Genomic DNA, 21,106 nt, shown 5'->3' with positions numbered 1-21,106 from the left:
GCACGCCCCCTTACAGACCTCTTAGGAATGGGGTGAGGTCAACAGTAGACAGTGTAAGGTTTTGGGGGTTTGGGGAAGAAAACATATTTATGATGATTATTATATATTTGGGTGCTTCCTCCGCTAGGAATATCTTAAAACAGATTCACCTCGCTGCCTTTTAATTTTTTTTAAAAAAAGGGTTTGCAATAAAACGATCCTTTGGCGTATTTTCGGATAAATGAGCAGGTTTAATGTAAAGATGATTTTTTATTTTAAAAAAGCACTTCGTTTCGATGACACGACTGATGGATTTTGATGTTCAAAGTCCAGCCCAAGCTACTTCTCAAATAATTTGAAGGGGAGGAATCAATTAGGGAAGCACGGGACTGAAGGGTCTTCGCAAAATAAATATCTTTTTAAAGGAATGCAGAAAATTCTTCATAAACAAGGAAAATGGGACATCATGACAGCCAAAGGAAATGTATTGCAGTTGTAGTTGGAAAAAAGGGCCTTCAGTGGGATAAGATCCCATAAGAAAAAAAAAAAAACAGCATTTTTTTCATAAACAGCTGTATTGGTTCTAAACAGGGGTGTCCAACCTGAGGAACTTTCAGACTTGTGGACTTCAACTCCCAGAATTTCCCAGCCAGCCTCTTTTCCCCAGTTTGGACACCCCTGTTCTAAACTGTTTTGATAAAGTCTGACATAAGCAGGTTTGAAAGTATAGCTGTCCCTCAAGTTCCTTTGATATGAATTCTTCCTCATGGACACAGAATTCATTTTTATTTAATACAATACAATACAATACAATAGTAGAGTTGGAAGGGACCTTGGAGGTCTTCTAGTCCAACCCCCTGCCTAGGCAGGAAACCCTATACCGTTTCAAACACATGGTTATCCAACATCTTCCTAAAGACTTCCAGTGTTGGAGTATTTACAACTTCTGGAGGCAACTTCTGTTCCACTGATTAATTGTGCTCACTGTCAGGAAGTTTCTCCTCAGTTCTAAGTTGCTTCTCTCCTTGATGAGTTTCTACCCATTGTTTCTTATTCTACCCTCAGGTGCCTTGGAGAATAGTTTGACTCCCTCTTCTATGTGGCAACCCCTGAGATATTGGAACACTGCTATCATGTCTCCCCTAGTCCTTCGTCCTATTAAACTAGACATACCCAGTTCCTGCAACCGTTCTTCATATGTTTTAGCCTCCAGTCCCCTAATCATCTTTGTTGCTCTTCTCTGCACTCTTTCTAGAGTCTCCGCATCTTTTTTACATCGTGGCGACCAGAACTGAATGCAGTATTTGTTTGTTTGTTTTGTCAAGCGTGTGTAAGATAATAGATATAAGTACGTACAAGATTATGAGTACGTGAAATGGACACGAATAAATGAGATTGTTAGGACAGCGACCGTAGGCACGATGGTGCGCTTATGCACGCCCCTTACAGACCTCTTAGGAACGGGGTGAGGTCAACGGTAGACCATCTAAGGTTAAAGTTGTGGGGGTTTGGGGAAGAAACCACAGAGTCAGGTAGAGCATTCCAGGCGTGGACCACTCTTGTTGCTGAAGTCATATTTTCTGCAATTGAGTTTGGAGCGGTTTGCTTTGACTTTGTTTCTATTGTGTGCTCATGCGTTGTTGTGGTTGAAGCCGAAGTAGTCATTGACAGGTAGGACATTGTAGTAGATAATGTTATGTACTACGCTTTGGTCGGACCGAAGGTGGCATAGTTCTAAGTTGTCTAAGCTCAACATTTCAAGTCTGGTGGCATAAGGGATTCTACTGTGAGCAGAGGAGCGGGGAACTTTTCTCGTGCAATACCTCTGGACTCGTTCAATTGTGTTTATGTCCGATATACAGTGTGGATTCCAGGCAGATGAGCTGTATTTGAGAATAGGTCTAGCAAATGTTTTGTACGCTCTGGTTAGTAGTACAGTGTTACCAGATAAGCTACGCAGGTTAACAACTCTTAATGCCTTTTACATGCCTGTTACAGTGAGCTCTGGCATTCAGATCATTAGAGATGAGCCCTTGACAGAGTGAGGGTCGTCTACGAGGTTATATCCTCCCAGCTTGTATTTTGTTTTCTGATATATTTTTTACTGACGTGTAAGACAGAACAATTTGTTGGTTGAGATTTGAAGTTGCCCATTGACAATTGTGGGCTCAGAATTTTAAAATTTCAGGGTGCATATTTCTTGGAGGAGATTTCTCGGGGGAAGATTTTAAGGCTCAAGGAACCTTTTCAAAAGAAAAAGAAAAAATTCAAAAGTCAGTCTCTCCCAGGATTGAATCCTTTCCTGGGAGGGTCAGATGTAGCCAGGAGGGGGCAGAAGATAATTTAAAAAGAAGGGAAAAGACCAGACATCTACCTCTAGTCAGTGTAACCTGATCATCCCAGAGCCAAAAATAGAAGCAGCTTTGGAAAACACATCTATCTGGCTATGTAGAGAGTGTTATTCCTCTTTTCAATGTGGCCTCTTTCTGTAGGGCGGCGTGTGTGTGTGTGTGTGCACAATTCATTTGAGATGCCCTGCATCTAAGGCCGGGTGGAGTGTGTGTGTGTGTGTGTGTGTGTGTGTGTATGGGGGGGAGAGTGATGGGAAAAATAGATAAATCATATTTGCAGGAGACATAGTGGGGGGGAGAGGGAGTGGCTGGAGGTCTCAGCTGGAAGTCAGCAGAATAATTTGGATCGTTTTGCCAAATATCAGATCTGGATAGAATAGAATTATTTATTGGGCAAGTGTGATTGAACACACAAGGAATAGGAATAGACTAGATTAGATTAGACTAGAAATAGAATAGAATAGAATAGAATATTCTTTATTGGGCAAGTGTGAGTGGACACACAAGGAATTGAAACAGAATGGAATAGAAAATAGACTAGACTAGACTAGACTAGACTAGACTAGACTAGACTAGAATAGAATAGAATAGAATAGAATAGAATAGAATAGAATAAATATAGGAATGTAGAACCGAACCGAACCAAACCGAATAGAATTCTTTATTGCCAAGTGTGATTGGACACACAAGGAATTTGTCCTGGTGCATAAGCTCTCAGTGAACATAAAAGATACAAGTGATAAATCATTTCCCCTATAACGTCCTTAGTTAGCCAATTTCCATCCGTTTAACTGGTGATTTAATTGGTGAAAGAGAGCGACTCAACTCTCTGTGGCTTACAACCAGCTGAAACTTCGCAGAATGCTCTGTTTCTCATCCTCTGGACTTTGAAGATGCACGGACTGGGGAATTCTGGGAATTGAAGTCCACACATCTTCAAAGTCCAGAGGTGAAGGAACAGTGCTCTGGAGAAATGCCTATTTAGAGCAGCCTGGGAAAATTGTGCGAGTTCTTGGCTCATAGTTAACCGCTATTGATGGAGAGCGGAGGATTTTCTGTCAGGCTGAGAGCAGTTCATCTTTTTCCCTGGGGGTTGCAGAATGAAAAGATCATATGATGCAGGATTAAGTACAACAGGACAAAGGGGGGAGGGGGTAGTATAGGGGCCACACTGGGAATACTGCATTCAGTTCTGGTCGCCACGATGTAGAAAAGATGTGGAGACTCTAGAAAGAGTGCAGAGAAGAGCAACAAAGATGATGAGGGGACTGGAGGCTCAAACATATGAAGAACGGTTGCAGGAACTGGGTATGTCTAGTTTGATGAAAAGAAGGATTAGGAGTGACATGTAGCAGTCTTCCAATATCTATGCAGCTGCCACAAAGAACTGGGAGTCAAGCTATTCTCCAAAACACCTGAAGGCAGAACAAGAAGCAATGGGTGGACACTAATCAAGGAGAGAAGCAACCTAGAACTAAGGAGAAATTTCCTGATAGTGGGAAACAATTAACCAGTAGAACATCTCCAGAGGTTGTGGGGGGCCCATCACTGGAGGCTTTTAAGAAGAGATTAGACAAGCATTTGTCTGAAATGTTGTAGGGTTACCTGCCTAAGCAGAGGGTTGGACTGGAAGACCTCCAAGTCTGTTATTCTAATTCTAATATCAATAATAATTCTAATTCAAATTATTCTAATTCTAATATCAATAATTCTAATATTACTTCAGAGGGCAAGGGTCAAAATTTGCACCATGGCCGACACCCATGGGTGAGGTGAAAACAACCGAACCGGTATTAATTTAAATGACATTAAACATAAGATAACATTACAGAACCTTTGAAACAAGTGCGTTTTTCAATTTTCAAAGCAGCGGCTATGTTTGGGATGTTTCAGAAGGGATGGATGGATGGGTGGATGGATGGATGTGTTCTGACCGAGGCTTCCTGAGAGCATGAAGCAAACTCCTGGTCCCGACAAAAACTCCTTTTATTAATTGACTGAATTCTGCTCATTCACCTCCAGCAAAGTCTTTCAAGGGTGGATTTACAGTCGCAGACCTTATCTGGCTTGGGGAGCTGCCAGGCGGATATCTGCAAAACTTGGCAAGGAGTCACGAACCAATTAAGTGAACTAATGGTCTCTTGCAAACTCCACTCCCCTTTCGCTGTTCTTTTATTTCATCTGGGAGGGGCCATTCATTGTCCACCTGTGGCCTTACTCCCAAATCAGCCCCTTACTCCCAAGTCGACATAACTACAAGCCTGACACCCTGTTCTTTAGCTGTTCCCTTCGTCTGGCCACTCTGCACATGCGCACACTGGGAACAGGCTCCAGCTGTTCTTCTGCCCCACTGATGTCTGACTCTGAAGGCAGCTGATAACTGGCATACGGCTCTGGCCCCCTCTCTGACTCCGACACAGATACGGCCCTGGCCCCCTCTCTGACTCCGACACAGAGCCTTCATCAGAGCCTTCTCCAGACTCCAGGACTGGCCGATGTTCCTCCCCAACCTCCTCACTGTCCGAATCTGCTGCCAGCTCTGCTGGCTGCTGGCAGGCTACAACAGGATGGATGGATGGATGGTTCAGTCCCTAGAGATTTACGATCGAAAAATGAAACATGGAAAATGAAACAAGCACGGCTGGCTGAGGAATTCTGGGAGTTGAAGTCCACAGATCTTAACGTTGCCCAGGTTGGACATCCCTGCTCTAAAGCTTGGCTCGGAGAACTGCTGTTAGTTAAGCTATGGTCCAAAGAGCCAAAGCAAGGTGAGATACCAAGAGGCACGCCTTTAGCATTGGATACCCCCAAACTGGGGATGAGGAAGGCATCGTTTCGTCCACCAGGAATCCAACCGGAGCACCCAACCTTTGGCGTTGTGCCACAGGAGGCCTCCGGCTCTCCTCGGAGGGTCTTCCAAATGATTTGTGGAACCTTAGACAGCTGGGAAACTGACTCCACAGAATCCCATCCGCCCAGCTTGAATGAGCACAGAGGGATAAATATAGCCAAATCTGAGAGCAATCAAGCAAAGTCTCTGTGGTCCCGTCCGACCAACTATGACTGACAGGAACAAGTTTGGTGCTTGTACAGTCTCTGCTCTCCATTCAAGTCCAACAGTTCTACAAACTGGATCTTGGGCTTCCCTAAAGAGAATCAGGACGGGTCTGTTTTGTCTTAGAAAGGTTCTTCTCCTTCTCCAACAGACTCCTTAGCGTACCTCAATGGTCTTTGAGGGACAGGTCCCTGAACTCTTATTTAGCCTTGAATTGCATGACATCACTTGTCAGAGGAAAGCAATCCCGGTTCTTGACGGCTGGCCAACTTGCATTTCTCCCCCTGGGCAATGTTGAAAGAGCAACAGTTGTCACCTGGGGCTGGCAGCAAAGAAGTCCCACAGTTTCCATCATCCTTTCTGGGGGATTCTCTTCACATTCCCAGCAGAAAAACTCGAATCTGCTCTCTAGACGCGAGGCTGGATGGTTTGGGAATAGAACCTCGGTTGAACTTTGTGGAGACAAACAGACGTGGCTTTAATTCTGGAGCTGGCGTCTCCTAATAATTCTACTTCCCCTTTTGCGTTTTTATTTCGTTTTGTTTCATTTTGACAAAGCAATGGCTACAAAAGACACCTCTGGAGCTTCCAAAGATCCTCTCACAAACCAACTCCAAATCCCGGTAAGTTAACCTTACTGGGTGTGGATCAGGGGTGAAATTCAGCAGGTTCTGACTGGTTCTGGAGAACCGGTAGCGGAAATTTTTGAGTAGTGCGGAGAACCGGTAAATGCCACCTCTGGCTGGCCCCGGAGGGGGGTGGGAATGGAGATTTTGCAATATCCTTCCCTCCAGAGTGGGATGGGAATGGAAATTTTGCAGCATCCTTCCCCTGCCACGCCCACCAAGCCACGCCCACAGAACTGGTAGTAAAAAAAAAAATTGAATTTCACCACCGGTGTTGATTCTCTTCTGGTTGCCCCCACATTGCTAAACTTAATAGATGGAGACCTGTGCCAAAACTGCACTAACCAGCTTTATTTGGGCTCAGCAAATGCCCCTGATTGGGAATATTTAGAAGAAGAAAGAAAAATACGAAGGATTGGGCGTCATTAGGCAGATGGAATCGTTTGTTGAAGAATAGAAAAGTTGTGGTTGATTGATGTTGTTTTGAACAGGGAATAATAGAATACAATAGGTAAAATAGAACAACAGAGCTGGAAGGGACCTTGGAGGTCTTCTAGTCCAACCCCCTGCTTAGGCAGGAAACCCTACACCACTTCAGACAAATAACCAGCTTTATTTGGGCTCAGCAAATCCTTTTGGGAGAGGGGGCGGTCTAGAAATATGAAATAAAGTAAATGAATATCCAACATCTTCTTAAAAACTTCCAGTGTTGGAGCATTCACAACTTCCGGAGGCAAGTTGTTCCACTGATTAATATGGCCAATTTTATTGAGGCATATAATAAACTGGGCCTTCATGGACTTAAGAAGATGATTTGAATATGGTTTGATTCAAGCATTCTTTCCCGGAAGGGGATGTGCCATCCAAGTATTTTTGGGCACTATCGGCTTGTTTTGACAAACCCCAAATGACTCACTCATTCTCTAGATTCATGCATCACATGAAACGGGATTGTTTAACTGTACGATTGAATGAAACATGATTTGCCGGAGTGTGCACAACATGTTGAGACATAAACCATGGTTTGCAAGCCAAAGTGGCTAAGAAACCCTTCCCTCCCTGTGCCACATTGAGAGATTTCAAGGAAATTTAATTGCAGGAACGTGTGTCCCAAATTGCAACATTGGTATTTGTGGGATAACAGCATTATGTACCTAGCAATCTACTATCCTGAATAGCGTAGATCGGACCAGGATAACGACGTGCTACGAAGCGGCTTGTATTCTGTGATCCCCTTAATTGTAGCTTGTGGACTGTATAAACATTTTGCCTTGCGTAGAAAACACGTTGACGTACGACCACCGCGGAGCCCAACCTTTCGGTGGTAAGCGAGCGAGACAGGTGTTAAGTGAATTTTGACTCCTTTTACGCCCTTTCTCGCCGCCGTGGTCAAGCGGAGCACTGCCGCCGTGAAGTTTGTCACACGGCTGCGAGAGGAATCGGGCTTCCCCGTTGACTTAGCTTGTCCGAAGGGCGAAAAAGAGGATGGCATGAGCCTGGGATGCTGTAACTGTCATAAATACCAGTTAGTTGCCAAGTGTCTGAATTAAAAAAGAAAGTTTTATTAATTTTCTATTGTTTACATTTTGTTAGTGCTTAACGAACGTCGTGCTCTCTGGGTTACTTTATTGGCTTAGCACTACAGAATACCTTTTTATTCTCCACCACTTCTTTCCCAGCCACTGGTAGAATAAGTTCCATGTTTGATAATATCCTGTATCTTCTTTCTGTTTGATCTTCAATGGAAGTCCATTTCTGCACAATCCAGGGTCTTCCTAATGATCTCCCAAGCGTCTGAATTCAGATCTCATGACCTGGGGGATGGCTGCAATGGTCATAAGCAGGAAACACGGGCGTAAGACACTTTTTTGGTGCCACTATAGCTTCAAATGGTCACTAAATGATCTGGGGGGGAGGGAGAAGGAGAGATGAAGGAGGGAAAAGGTGCATTCCTTTCTGTTTTCTGAGCTTGTTTGTTTGCAGATATTTCATTGTTGGATGAGGTATCGTCAGTGACAGAAAAGAGTGGGGTTTGCAGGGAGTAGGAGGAAGAGGAAGACTCTGTGGTCCTTGGTGCTCTCTGAGCGTGGTTATTTGCTTGGAGACATTTCATTACCCTACTAGGTCATCTCATCAGTGCTAGCCACCATCACCATTCAGCCTTCGACGGTCTTCCCTTGTTGAGCAATAAAAACATCTGCAGGACAAATAACCAAAAATCTTCAGAGAGCACCAAGGACTCTACAGTCTTTCTCCTCCCCCTCCCTCCCCACCGAGAGAGGATTTTTCTAGTTATTCTGGAAATAAGCAAAGTAAAGAATAGAAAATGGTTGCCTGTTTGGGTTCTTTGGTTGAAGGATCCAATTGCCTCACCCCGAACTCTTATGGAGGTCCACCTGCCCTCGTTACTTGGGTATTCAGCAACCCCTGAGCTGCCCAAGCGTTCTCACACTTTCTCTCTCTCTTTAAAACCTCTTCCCCCTCTTTGAAAAGATTTGATAAGGAGCAACGATGACACAATGGAAACTTTCCACCGGACTCCGGAGATTAAAAGCCATTGGTGCTCATTTCTGACAAATGGAATTATTTTACTGGGAAGGAATGATGGAAAGGGAGTGTGTGTGGGGGGGGGAGAGGAGGAAGAAATGAAAACAACAAGCGAAGTAGGCTAGGACGTTTTGCTTACGGTGTGTGTGTGCTGGTTTGTTTTGTCATCATTCCAGGGAAATAAGGATGAAGAGACACATCAGCTGGATGCAGAAGAGGAACAAAAGAAAGAACGGACGATGGGCAAAAAAACGCCAGGCCAAAGGATCAAAGAATTTAAAACTTTCATTTGGAATCCAGAGACCAGGGAATGTTTGGGCCGGACCCCTCGGAGCTGGAGTAAGTGAAAATGATCGTTCGTCATTTATTTCCCATTAAGATAAGGATGAAAGTCTAGTTTAATGAAAAGAAGGACTAGGGGAGACATGATAGCAGAGTTCCAATATCTCAGGGGCTGCCACAAAGAAGAGGGAGTCAAGCTATTCCCCAAAGCACTTGAGAGTAGAACAAGAAGCAATGGGTGGACACTAATCAAGGAGAGAAGCAACTTGGAACTAAGGAGAAATTTCCTGACAGTGAGTACAATGAATCAGTGGAACAGAAGTTGCCTCCAGAAGTTGTGAATGCCCCAACACTGGAAGTTTTTAAGGTTGGACAGCCATTTGTCTGAAGTGGTGTAGGGTTTCCTGCCTAAGCAGGGGGTTGGAGTAGAAGACCTCCAAGGTCCCTTCCCATTCTGTTATTCTGTTCTATTCTAATGTTGTATCAATGGTGCATCCTTTTGCATGATGTTTTTTTTTTAAATAATGAGAAACGTAACATTTACAGTTTAACACCAGGGATCCATCCAGGGAGGAATAAATATGGAGCAAAACTGGCATTTATTTCGGTTAAAGTTAAAGGTTCCCCTTGCACATATGTGCTAGTCATTCCTGACTCTAAGGGGAGCCAGCACTGTCCAAAGACGTCTTCGTGGTTATGTGGCCGGCATGACTAAACGCCGAAGGCGCACGGAGTGCTGTTACCTTCCCACCAAAGATGGTTCCTATTTTTCTACTTGCCTTTTTACATACTTTCAAACTGCTAGGCTAGCAGAAGCTGGGACAAGTAATGGGAGCTCACTCCGTTACGTGGCGCTAGGGATTCGAACCGCCAAACTGCCGACCTTTCTGATCAACAAGCTCAGCGTCTTAGCCACTGAGCCACTGCATCTCCGTTATTTCAGTTATGCAGATATTATTAATTTGCTCCTGCTACACGAGCATAAACAAGCACATCTGTTATGGCAAACCTTTTGGTCTGCTTCATCTGTCTTAATAAAATGAGTGAGTTCACATACTGAACTGAAAGAACAGCTTTTAAAAGCATCGTTTGTAGGTTGCAACTTCGGTTTAAGATCCTGAGCGCCAAACTGCTAACCTTCATTTATGGCTAAAGCAATCAAGACAATTAGGGGACCAGAGTCTAAAACATAGGAAGGACGGTTGCAGGAATTGTGTGTGTTTAGTTTAATGGGGGGAAAAAAAGGACAAGGGGGGGACATGATAGCAGCCTTCCAATACTTGAGGGGCTGCCCCAAAGAAGAGGGAGTCAAGCTATTCTCCAAAGCACCAAGAAGGCAGGACCAGAAGCAATGGGTGGAAACTCATCAAGGAAAAATCCAATCTAGAAATAAGGAGAAATTTCCTGGCAGGGAGAACAATGAATCAGTGGTACAACTTGCCCCCAGAAGTTGTGAATGCTCCAACACTGGAAGTTTTTAAGAAGAGATTGGACACTCATTTGTCTGAAATGGTATAAGGTTTCCTGCTTGAGCAGCGGGTTAGACTAGAAGACCTCCAAGGTCCCTTCTAACTCTGTTATTCTGTTCTGTTATTAGCGTGCTGTAAAAATGCAGCCAAATATAGCTTAAAATGTATATATAATAAAAGCACAGTTAAGTGCATTAGGCTAGAAACTAGGGAATTGTGGCTATGGAGATTCTCAGTTATCCAGGTCATGGTTGTCCCAAAGGTGCTTTTTCAAGAGGCAACTGGACTTTCTGGTAAAACGGGGGAGGGGGGTGACAAATGTCTCACTTAGCGACCGATGGGGAGTCAGATGTGGTCATAAGGTGAGGATTGCCTACACAGACAACGGCAGGGGTTCACCGAACAACCGTGGCAGGGAAGTTCGTAAAATGAGGCAAGATTCATCTGAAATGTTTTGCTTAGCGACAGAAATGGGGGTGCGCTCAGTGGTGGTCGCAAGTTGAGGACTCGCCGTATCCTAATTCAACGGGCTGGCGTGAGCCATTCCATGCCCTGCCAGCAGCTTCCCTGCTGCTCCTCCTGCCATGCCAGTTTTCCCTCGCTGTGTTCAAAGAGAGGCTCCCTCCCGGCCCTTCTTGACCCCATGCCAAAGAAGCTTGCGGGGTTCAAATTAAGTTTTGTTTCTCCCCCCCCCCCCACCCCAGCAGCTCCCCCCCCTCCCCATGTCCTGTCCCCAAGGCCAGCCGGTTTGTTCCCAGAACTCAATATGCCCCGTACTGTAAACACCTCAGGAACGCAGAGGCCAAAAGTCACAGCTGCGCTCAAAGCCCGTCCTGGAAAATGCATTTGAGTCCCCGCTGGGAAATCAAAACACGCCAAGAACCATCCGCAGGATTTACTTTCATGCATTATTAGTATTAGTATTGGTATTATTTTTAAAGGAAAAAAAGACCTGGGCTTTATATTTCCCTGAGATGAAGCCTTTAACGGAATAACAGAATAACGGAGTTGGAAGGGACCTTGGAGGTCTTCTAGTCCAACCCTCTGCTCAAAGCAGCAGATCTTATACCATTCCGGACAAATGGTTGTTCAATCGCTTCTTAAAAACCTCCAGTGATGGAACACTCACAGCTTCTGGTGGCAAGTTGTTCCACTGGTAAATTGTCCTAAATGTCAGGAAATTTCTCCTTAGTTCTAGGTTGCTTCTCTCCTTGGTTAGTTTCCATCCGTTGCTTCTTGTCCTCCCTTCTGGTGCTTTTTATCAAGGGCAGGAGACAGGGAGAAAGCCGTAGTTCTCTTCCCAACTGGAACGTAGAATGAGAACGTTAGAAGGGACCTTGGAGGTCCTCTAGACCGACCCTTGCTTGAGCTGGAGATGCTATATGAGCCTCCACCCAAATATTTATTTATATTTCATTTCTGCAGCTGAGAGGGAGCCCTGCAGGAATCGAATATAAACGAACAGACAAACGAACATTATTCCAGACTAATGGCTGTCCAGGGTCTTCTTGAAAATCACCAGCAAATGGAGCACCAATCGCAAAGTCATCCTTTAATAGTTCTTCTCTTTCTTTCAGGCCTGATACTCCTTTTTTACCTTGTCCTGTACACCTTCCTGGCTGGCATGTTCATATTCTGTATGTATGTAGTCTTGATCACGCTGAGCCCCTACACGCCGAGGTACAGGGACAGGGTGGCCCCACCAGGTAAGTGCTCCAGTGAGGTGCCCATTTGAGGGAAAGGCACCCAAGGGTGTGCAACAGAGGTGGGTTGCTATTTTTTTATTTTTTACTACCGGTAAAAAATTATTTTTACTACTGCTCCCACGCGTAAGGGACAGGTGAGTGGAGCCTCCCGTTGCCGCTACTAACAGTTTGCTGAACCAGCAGCGACCCACCTCTGATGTGCAGGGACTTAGAGAAGAGGGGATATGGGGTGGTGTAGTGGTTAGAATGCAGTGTTGCAAGCTAACTCTGCCCACTGCCAGCTGTTCATTCAATTCACACCGGCTCAGCCGGTTGACTCTGCCTCCCATCCTTCTGAGGCCTGTCAAATGAGGACCCTGAATGTTGGGGACAAGAGGCTGACTCTGTCAATTACTTAAGAGCGCTGTAAAGCACCGAGAAGCAGTATACAAGTCTTAAGTGCGGTTGGTAACTCTGCCCACTGCCAGGAGTTTGATCCTGACCCATTCAAATTGACTCAGGCTTCCATCCTTCCAGGGTTGGTAAAATGAGGAGCCAGATTGTTGGGGGCAAGATGTTGACTTTGTAAAATGCTCAGAGAGGGTTGCAAAATGGTATGTAAGTTTAAGTGCTATTGCTAACTTGGCTCACAACCAGGAGTTCGATCCTGAGCAGTTCGAGCTTGACGTAGCCTTTTCCGTCCTTCTGCAGTCAGTAAAATGAGGACTCAGATTGTCAGGGGCAAGTTGCTGATTCTTTCCTCCGCACAGAGAGGCTTGTAAAGTGCTATGAAGTGGTATATAAGTCTAAGTATTATTGCTATGCTGGCTAAAATTAGGGGCAACTACGATGTGGATATGAAATAATTGATCGACAAATTGGATAGGCTTCATTGTCCTCGCACCTGCCATGTTTTGGGGAAAAGTTGGCCAGTATCATAGGAAAGGATGCTTTGGGGAAGGTTGATCTAAGAAGTCAGTCCTATTCTGGGTTTTTTTCCCCTCCCCTTTAAAATTTATTTTCGCAGGAGTGACGATTAGACCATACATAAAGCAAGCCTACAACATTGCCTTCAGGGTCTCCCAACCTACTTCATGGCAGCCTTACGTGGACAACCTGGAGCTGTTCTTAAAAGGTGCCCTTCCTTTCCTCCTTTGTGGTATTCTTTTTATCTATTCATTCTCTCTCTCTCTCTCTCTCTCTCTCTCTCTCTCTCTCTCTCTCTCTCTCTCTCTCTCTCTCTCTCTCTCTGTGTGTATGTATATGTATATGTATATGTATTTGTGTTACAACCCCTGGTATGCCCAAATATGGGAGGAAGCTCACTACTCCCTCTTTCTGTCCTTCGGCTCATTACAGAAAACCATCCAGGCAGAAAACCATATAATGTTGCCTTTTTATATTTGTGTTGTATTTGTGCTGATAAATAAATAAAGGGAGACTAGTATAGATCTATTTCAAGCTATTTAGCTCTCATCAGCTAGCCCAGGTTCAAATCCCAGTAAGGGTATGGCTAGCTGATGAGAGCTAAATAGCTTGAAATAGATCTATACTAGTCTCCCTTTATTTATTTATCAGCACAAATACAACACACACAGACACACACACACACACACACACACACACACACACATTCTTTGCCTCCCAAAAGTGGCATCAGCATTTCCTTCTCCATTCCTGCTTTAATTTCAAACCCAACCATTCCATACGGTAAAGAAAAAAACAAAAAACAAAGCCAATTTGAGTGACATCTTCCGCTATTGAGAACTCTAAAGACTTGGGAAACATGTGCCTTATTTGCTCTTAGAATGGTATTTGGGTTGGGGCTCCGGGCGAAGGACACAGGGGCTGCCTTTAAGAAAAGCAAAAATTGCTCTCCTGCCGCAAAGAAATATATAGTTTTAAAAACAGTGTATGCGTAAGCTGTGTGATTGGCCCAAAGCCACCCAGCTAGCTTTCATGCCTAAGATGGATCTAGGACTCCCAGTCTCTTGATTTCGAGCTGGGTGCCTTAACCAACAGGCCAGACTGGTTCTCTGGAATAGTCCATTACTATCATAGAAATATGAAAGTCTTAGAACTAAATCCACAACGGACATCATCCCTACCAACGGGCCTTATTCTGAAAAGAGAAGGAGCGTGTTTTTTTTGTCCTGAAAAGAGAGCTCCGAGAGGAAAAAGGGAATGGAGCTAGCAGAGAGAGAGAGAGAGAGACAGAGAGAGACAGAGGCAGAGCTTGGGCTGTCCATCAGCCCTCAGATGGAGAGTTAACAGCCCCCAGGTCTGGAGGTGGCTGATGAGGAACAGGAGGAACAGCTGGATCCGTGGATGCACAGAAGGCAGAGGAGAGGAGAGCAGTAGAAATCCATGGGATGGTCCTTGGGATGGGAGAGCCACCACTGCTAGCGAAGCCTCACCCCAGCTCTGTGGATAAAAGGCAGGGAGCAGAGATGAATAGATGTGTCAGACAACGATTCATCTTCCTGCCAGACGGACTTATTCGCCTGCAGTGAGGGAATAAAACTTTTTCCCGGGGCTGCTGGCGCTTTTAATAAAGGAATCTTTGAGTTAATTTCAGAGGGTTTGTTGTGTTTGGGGCAGAACAAAAGCCCAGCATTGAAATGCGTTGCAGTTAAGGTCTATGTTATGGTGCTACAAAGTCCTCTGTTTGTCTTTAGAATATGACGACAAGATTCAAGAAACCAGAAACATCCTGTGCACCCCGGGCTCTTATTTTCTGCAAGACAGTGACGAAACCGCCGTGAAGAAAGCTTGCCAATTCAAGAGGTCCCAACTGATGAAGTGCTCCGGAGTTCAGGATAAGACCTTCGGATATTCACAGGGCCAGCCTTGCATATTGCTAAAGATGAACCGCGTAAGGCCATTTTATACTAGCTCACATCCTCTTGAGGTGGGCTTTAGAGGTGTGACTGCTGGCAGGTCTGATGCTTGCAGTGGGTCAAGGAAAGCACGTAGTTGGACACGAAGCAAGGGAGAAAGAACAGGGGCCTTACAGAATAACAGAGTTGGAAGGGACCTTGGAGGTCTTCTAGTCCAACCCCCTGCTCAGGCAGGAAATCCTATATCACGGCAGACAAATAGTTGTCCAATCTCTTCTTAAAAGCTTCCAGAGCACCCACAATCTCTGGAGAGGAGCCATTCCGCTGGTTAATTGTTCCCAACTGTCAAGAAATCTCTCCTTTGTTCTAATCTTTCCTTGATTAGTTTCCGTTGCGTCTTGTTCTGCCTTTGGTTCTTTGGAGAATAGCTTGAACTGGGCAGCCAGTTCTGAGAGTTGAAGTAAATTCCTTCTTAAAGTCGCAAAGTTTGAAAAACACTGCCTTAAATATCGTATGATCTCAACTCAGGTGGCAGTCTTAAAGTTGCTTCTTCTAGATATTGGACATTCCGCTCAGGGTTTATAAATTTCACGAAGAAAATCAAACTAAAACTTGGCAAGGAGAGATTGACGGAAGCTGTGTGAACAGTTCTGCACCCCTCGAAAACAAAGCAATTGGAAGCTCAAAGCGGTTGCAACTACGGATCTCTTGTTTTCTTTTCATTCTACCTGCAGCCAAATGGGAGTTTAGAAGATCAACGGTGTTTTTAAAGGGAATTAAAAAAAAAACTCTTGTTTTTGCAGATCATCGGGTATCAGCCTGGCTACGGCACTCCAATTACTGTGAGTTGCAAAATCCAGGTAAATGGTCTTGATTTTTATTGGTTCCATTTGCAAATTTGCACCAGGTATTCTTGGCAGCCAAAGCTATCCGACCTCCTAACTTTTTTCTTTTTAACGAGACACAATTTTGGCATAATTCGGTGAGCGGCAAGAGGTGGTTCCTGTTTAAATCAGATTTTACCGGCTTGGGTACTCTGTAAATGAATTGAGGAACAGCTCTGGTTTAGATAGGATATCCTTGGAAGTCTACAGAATGGTGCGGTACAGTGGTGCGTTGCTCTTACTGGCGCTACCGGTACGCTGCTCGTGGTCTGTTCGGGCACACACGCTGGATGTGTGCTGCGCATGCCTGCGCATTCCACTGCCCCTGCGACACCCAGCTGCTCATCGGAGGTATGGAATGCGGGCAGGCAGGTGGGCCAAACGAGCTGCTCCCGACTATTTATGACGGTCGCAGTGTCCTGGGGTCATGTGATTTTCACCTTTTGTGATTTTTTCTGACCAGAAAAGTCAATGAGGAACCTAGATTCACTTAACAACCACGTGACTCATTTAACAGCTGAAGTGATTCGCTTAGCAACTATGGAAGAAAGGTCGTAAAACGAAGCCAAACTCAAAATGTCTGAACAGCAGAATTGATGGCCCCAGTTGTGGTAGTTAAGTGAAGGACGGCTTGTAATTCAAAATACTCAGGGCATTTTGGAGAAGGGAAGGATAATTTTTATACATGGGACCAGTCGATTTCTAGCCGATTTCTATCAACGGAGTCGCCTGTTGTCGATTTGTTGAGTATGTGGGCATAATTATTCTGTTTTGAATTGCAGAAAGGCGAACCAAGTCACCTCCAGTCACTGGACTTCTTCCCAAGTGAGACATTTGATCCCATGTATTTCCCTTATTATGGCAAACTTACGCACGTAAGTAGACATTTAACGGTTAGATTCATGTTTGTGTGACTAACCCCGTGGTATTTGGGAGCTTTCTGGAGAGTAAGCCCACACTGGCAATCTCCAGATGTTTTGAACTCCATTCTGCTGGACTTATCTTGCTCTGCTGGGATTGAAAAATTATTTTACGATTTTGTATCAAAGTTACAATTGTGTTTTGAATGACCTAATATCAGCTCACAGAGAATAACAGAGTTGGAAGGGACTTTGGAGGTCTTCCACCTCCTGCTCAAGCAGGAGACTTGTACCATTTCAGACAGATGTTTGCCCAATAGAGGTAGTCATTCAGACAGGTGTTTGTCCAACATAGCACTCCTTCAGACAGATGTTTGCCCACTAGAGGTAGTCATTGAGATAGATGTTAAGCCAACACAGTACTCCTTCAGACAGATGTTTGCCCACTAGAGGTAGTCATTGAGATAGATGTTAAGCCAACATAGTAGTCCTTCATACAGATGTTAGGCTGACACAGACTCCCCCTTCGGGGAGAGGGCGCGGTTTATAAATTTAATAAACTAAACTTTTAATAAACTAGTACTCCTTCAGACAGATGTTTTCCCACTAGAGGTAGTAATTCAGACAGGTGTTTGTCCAACACAGCACTCCTTCAGACAGATGTTTACCCAATTGAGGTAGTCATTGAATAGATGTTAGGCCAACACAGCACTCCTTCAGACCGATGTTAGGCCGACACAATACTCCTTCAGACAGATGTTTGCCCCGATACAATATTCCTTCAGACAGATATTTGCCCAATACAGTCCTTCAGACAGATGTTTGCCCGATACAGTACTCCTTCAGACAGATGTTCTAAAAATAGGGTATGACTTGTGTAACGAGGCTCAGCGATGGACGTTCCAGTCCCGAGTGTTGTCATAAATCGAGGAGTCCCTGCCTGCTTTTTACGCCAAAAGCTTTCTGTTTTAAATCATTGTCATTGCTTGAAGTGATAACCTCTTCCTAGAGCCCACCTGTAAAGGTTAACGCTTAGGTTGTTTTTCATTGCTTTCCGTTTTGTGTCTGAAATAAAAGGTCTTGCTTGATTGCTCCTTTTCCAGGTGAATTACACACAACCTTTGGTAGCCATTCATTTCACAGGAATTACGAGAAACCAAACCTTGGACCTTCAATGCCAACTGAATGGGAAAGGGATTATCAACACCGTTAACAACGATCGTTTTTTGGGACGAATCATTTTCACACTAACCGTCAACAGCTAAGGCCAGATCTCCTCTGTTGTGACGACCCTATTATGGCACTCCAACGTTTCCTCGTTGCGGGGAGGGGGGGGGGGAAAGTAATCCAATTGGCCATTGACGTAGCAGCAGAAAACTCCAGACCTATTTCGAGGGGTGGTGTTTGGTATTCTTTGGAAAAACAAATAAACAAAAATAAAAATAAAAGATAGCTCCCAAGATACGTCGACGGAACTCAACATCAAGCAATCAAAACATTCATCCTGCAAATAAAGCCATCAGCCCAACGAGAATCTGGTTTTAAAAATGCATTTTAAAATTTAAAAAAACCCAGCGTTTTAGATCATTTTCCCAAGGTGCATCGGAAGGGATGGTACTTGGCATCAAATGGAGAGTTTTGCCATAACAACACAAATAATTGGTTTTATTGTTTCCCCCCCCCCCACTTTCCATTATTTTTTATTTCCCTTTGGGGAAAAAGATACCTTCACTGTCAGTACTGTTGTCAGTATTTCATGGGCCAGTATGGGATAGGTATGGAAGGAAGAACCAGGTAGCTTTTCCTGGCTATATTTGCAATGTTTGAAATGGATATTCATAAATCCATTACTGAAAAGGGCCACCTAAAACCTGTGTGATTTAACCACCGTAGAAGTCAGGACCCCCAACAAACAGTTGTTTGGCTTTAAGCATAATCTTTGGCCTCACCCACCCCCTAGTTATTTTTGTCTTCTTGCTTTTCTCGCTCAATTTAGCGACAGTAATGTCCTCCTAGGCAGCGTTGGCCTTTTCAATCAAGATAGGTATTCTCTTAAATTGAGAGAGCGTGGGTGTTTTTTTTCCTGTTCACCAGCCTTGAATGCCTAAATCAGGTTTGCAAAGACAAGACGAGAGAGGGATATCTAGGGAGGGGCCTCGTTCTTCCTCTATCTTGACCATCTCAAGATGTTTGCTTGGAAGCCTTCATCCTCCGCACCGTTTTAGTCCCACGGGGAATAGGACCTCCGCGGAAGGCCCACCACACGGTTGTGACATCAGAAATCGGGACTTTAGTTGGTCATGAAGCTTCACGTTCTTGGAACAGGGCGGTTAAGACATCTGCGTGAACAAGGAGAAACAGCATTGCGCGGACTGCTTTCTCGTTGGCCTCCCAATGTTCCTGATGCAGCATTTCAGACTGGGAGGGAAGTGGCTGGGGAAGGCGGTGGAAAGGTGGGGGATCTCAGATGCTTGTACCCTGAAATAAAAGGACTGACTTACAGCCTAACAAAGCCTCTTTCTGTACTGCCCGTGGGCTCACAAAAGACTTGAAGGATGGCAGTTATGTTGGCCCGCCAAGCGGGCAGCAAAGCTGGCAGCAGACTCGGACAGTGAGGAGGTTGGGGAGGAACATGGGCCAGTCCTGGAGTCTGGGGAAGGCTCTGATGAGGGCTCGGGGTCGGAGGCAGAGAGGGGCCCAGGGCCGTCTGACAGTTATCAGTTCCGAATCAGACATCAGTGAGGCAGAGGAACAGCTGGAGCCTGTTCCCAGTGTGCGCATGCGCAGAGTTGCCAGACGAAGGGAAAAGCTAAAGAACAGGGGTCGACTTGGGAGTAAGGCCACAGGTGGACGATGAATGGCCCCTCCCAGAGGAAATAAAAGAAGAGCGAAAGAGGAGTGGAGTTTGCAGGAGACAATTAGTTTGCTTAATTGGTTCGGGACTCTCCGAGACTCCTTGCCAAGTTTTTGCAAATATCAGCCTGGCAGCTCTCCAAGCCAGATAAGGTTTGTGACTATAAATCCTCCCTTGAAAGACTTTGCTGGCTGCGAATGAGCAGAATAAATTAATAAAAGGGGATTTTGTTGGGACCAGGAGTTTGCTTCATGCTCTTGGGAAGCTTCGGTCAGAACAGTCTTCTGGTGATTGGCCCAAAGCCCTCCAGTAGCTTTGAGGCCAAAGGTGGGACTAGAACTCATTCTCTCCTGCCGATTGGGCCAAAGTCACTCAACCGTCTCTAATGGTAAAAGCAGGACTAGAACTCACCGTCTCCTGGTTTCTAGCCTGATGTCTTAACCACAAGAACAAACTGGCTTTTGGATCATACCAAGATTAGGATTCCCACCTTGGAAATCCAAGAGACTAGGAAGTTCTTTTGAACTCCTGCTTTTTAAAAACTTTGCTTAATCCCCCACAACGCTTTCAGAGTTTGCCCCAGATCTCTTCGTGGGAGAGTCAGCACAATGTCTTCCAGATATAGCCAATTTTTTGGAGTCCACTTTCAGTAAAGATTTGAGCTTCCCACCCACCCATGATAACATAATTCCAACATGCAGCAATTCAGGAGTTTCCAGTCTTAATAGACAAAAAAATTGTGCTGCCTTTCTAAGACAGGTTTCCCCAGTTCATGGCTACCTGGGGTTGTTGAGGCCTATCAAGTTGATCTCCTCTTCCTATTTAACAACCGATCTGTTCAAAGCAGGCTTTCTCAACCCAAAGCTTCTGGATGTGGTAGGATGAGAGTCCCCAACACGTAGGAAAGACCCCTGAAAAGTACGTTGAGAAGGTGAGTGGTCTCAGTTTCTGGCACCACCGCAAATGAAACCTTGTGTCATGCCCCAGAGGTTGAGAGGGCAGCTCTGTTGGCCTTGGAGGAAGCTGGGGAAGGGCAGTCCAGGCAAAGCTCTTCTGAATTAGTAAAGCCTGCAGACAGGGAGGAGCAGGAGAGACAGAGCTCAGGCAAAGAGCAAGGACCACCTCCTCCTGATCCAAGAACAAGGAGAGAAGAGAGAAGGCGAGAACAACGCAGACTGAGCCGGCTATGAGGGAGGAGAGTGCCCCACCCACTTCTACAAGGCACACCTGGGGACTGAAACGTAAGGTGGTACCGGTGGGAAGGGGCAATTGTCGGGAACAAACGTTGAATCTGTGGAGCCTTGTGGAGCACTTGACAATGCCTGGAGATTGCTATACTCCAGGGGTGTCCAAACTTGGCAACTTTAAGACTTGTGGACTTCAACTCCCAGAATTGAAGTCCACAAGTCTTAAAGTTGTCAAGTTTGGACACCCCTGCTATACTCTGTCTTGTGGGGCGTGCCCAGTTTGCCTGCTTCGCTGAACTTCTTGCTCTGGTTACTGTTGGACTAACCTGGCTTATTGGATTGCTGGCCCTGGTTGCTGTTTGATTAACCTGGGTTACTGGACTACTCGCAGCCACAAGGTGCGTGTGAGAGCTTTGCTCCAGGACTTGTAGTGAATGTGGGGACGCTTAGGGGCACAGCTGGAGCAATAAAGGGGAGTTAGACCTGT

General features: G+C 45.2%; 1 protein-coding gene across 1 annotated transcript; it reads left to right on the top strand.

Annotated features, from left to right (window-relative positions):
• The first annotated feature begins 5,562 nt into the window (after positions 1-5,562).
• ATP1B4 (ATPase Na+/K+ transporting family member beta 4) lies at positions 5,563-19,077 on the top strand. Its single transcript, XM_081964273.1, has 8 exons — positions 5,563-6,008; positions 8,735-8,897; positions 11,887-12,015; positions 13,022-13,129; positions 14,673-14,869; positions 15,638-15,694; positions 16,501-16,593; positions 17,682-19,077. The coding sequence occupies exons 1-8, from the start codon at positions 5,946-5,948 to the stop codon at positions 17,841-17,843; spliced, it is 972 nt and encodes a 323-aa protein (XP_081820399.1). The 5' UTR covers positions 5,563-5,945; the 3' UTR covers positions 17,844-19,077.
• The last annotated feature ends 2,029 nt before the right edge of the window (positions 19,078-21,106 follow it).

The sequence above is a fragment of the Natrix helvetica genome, assembly GCF_964273705.1.
Source record: "Natrix helvetica genome assembly, chromosome: 11".
In the NCBI taxonomy this organism is placed as follows: domain Eukaryota; kingdom Metazoa; phylum Chordata; class Lepidosauria; order Squamata; family Natricidae; genus Natrix; species Natrix helvetica.
The sequence above is the reverse complement of the archived record's forward strand: the minus strand, read 5'-3'. Positions and strand labels throughout refer to the sequence as shown.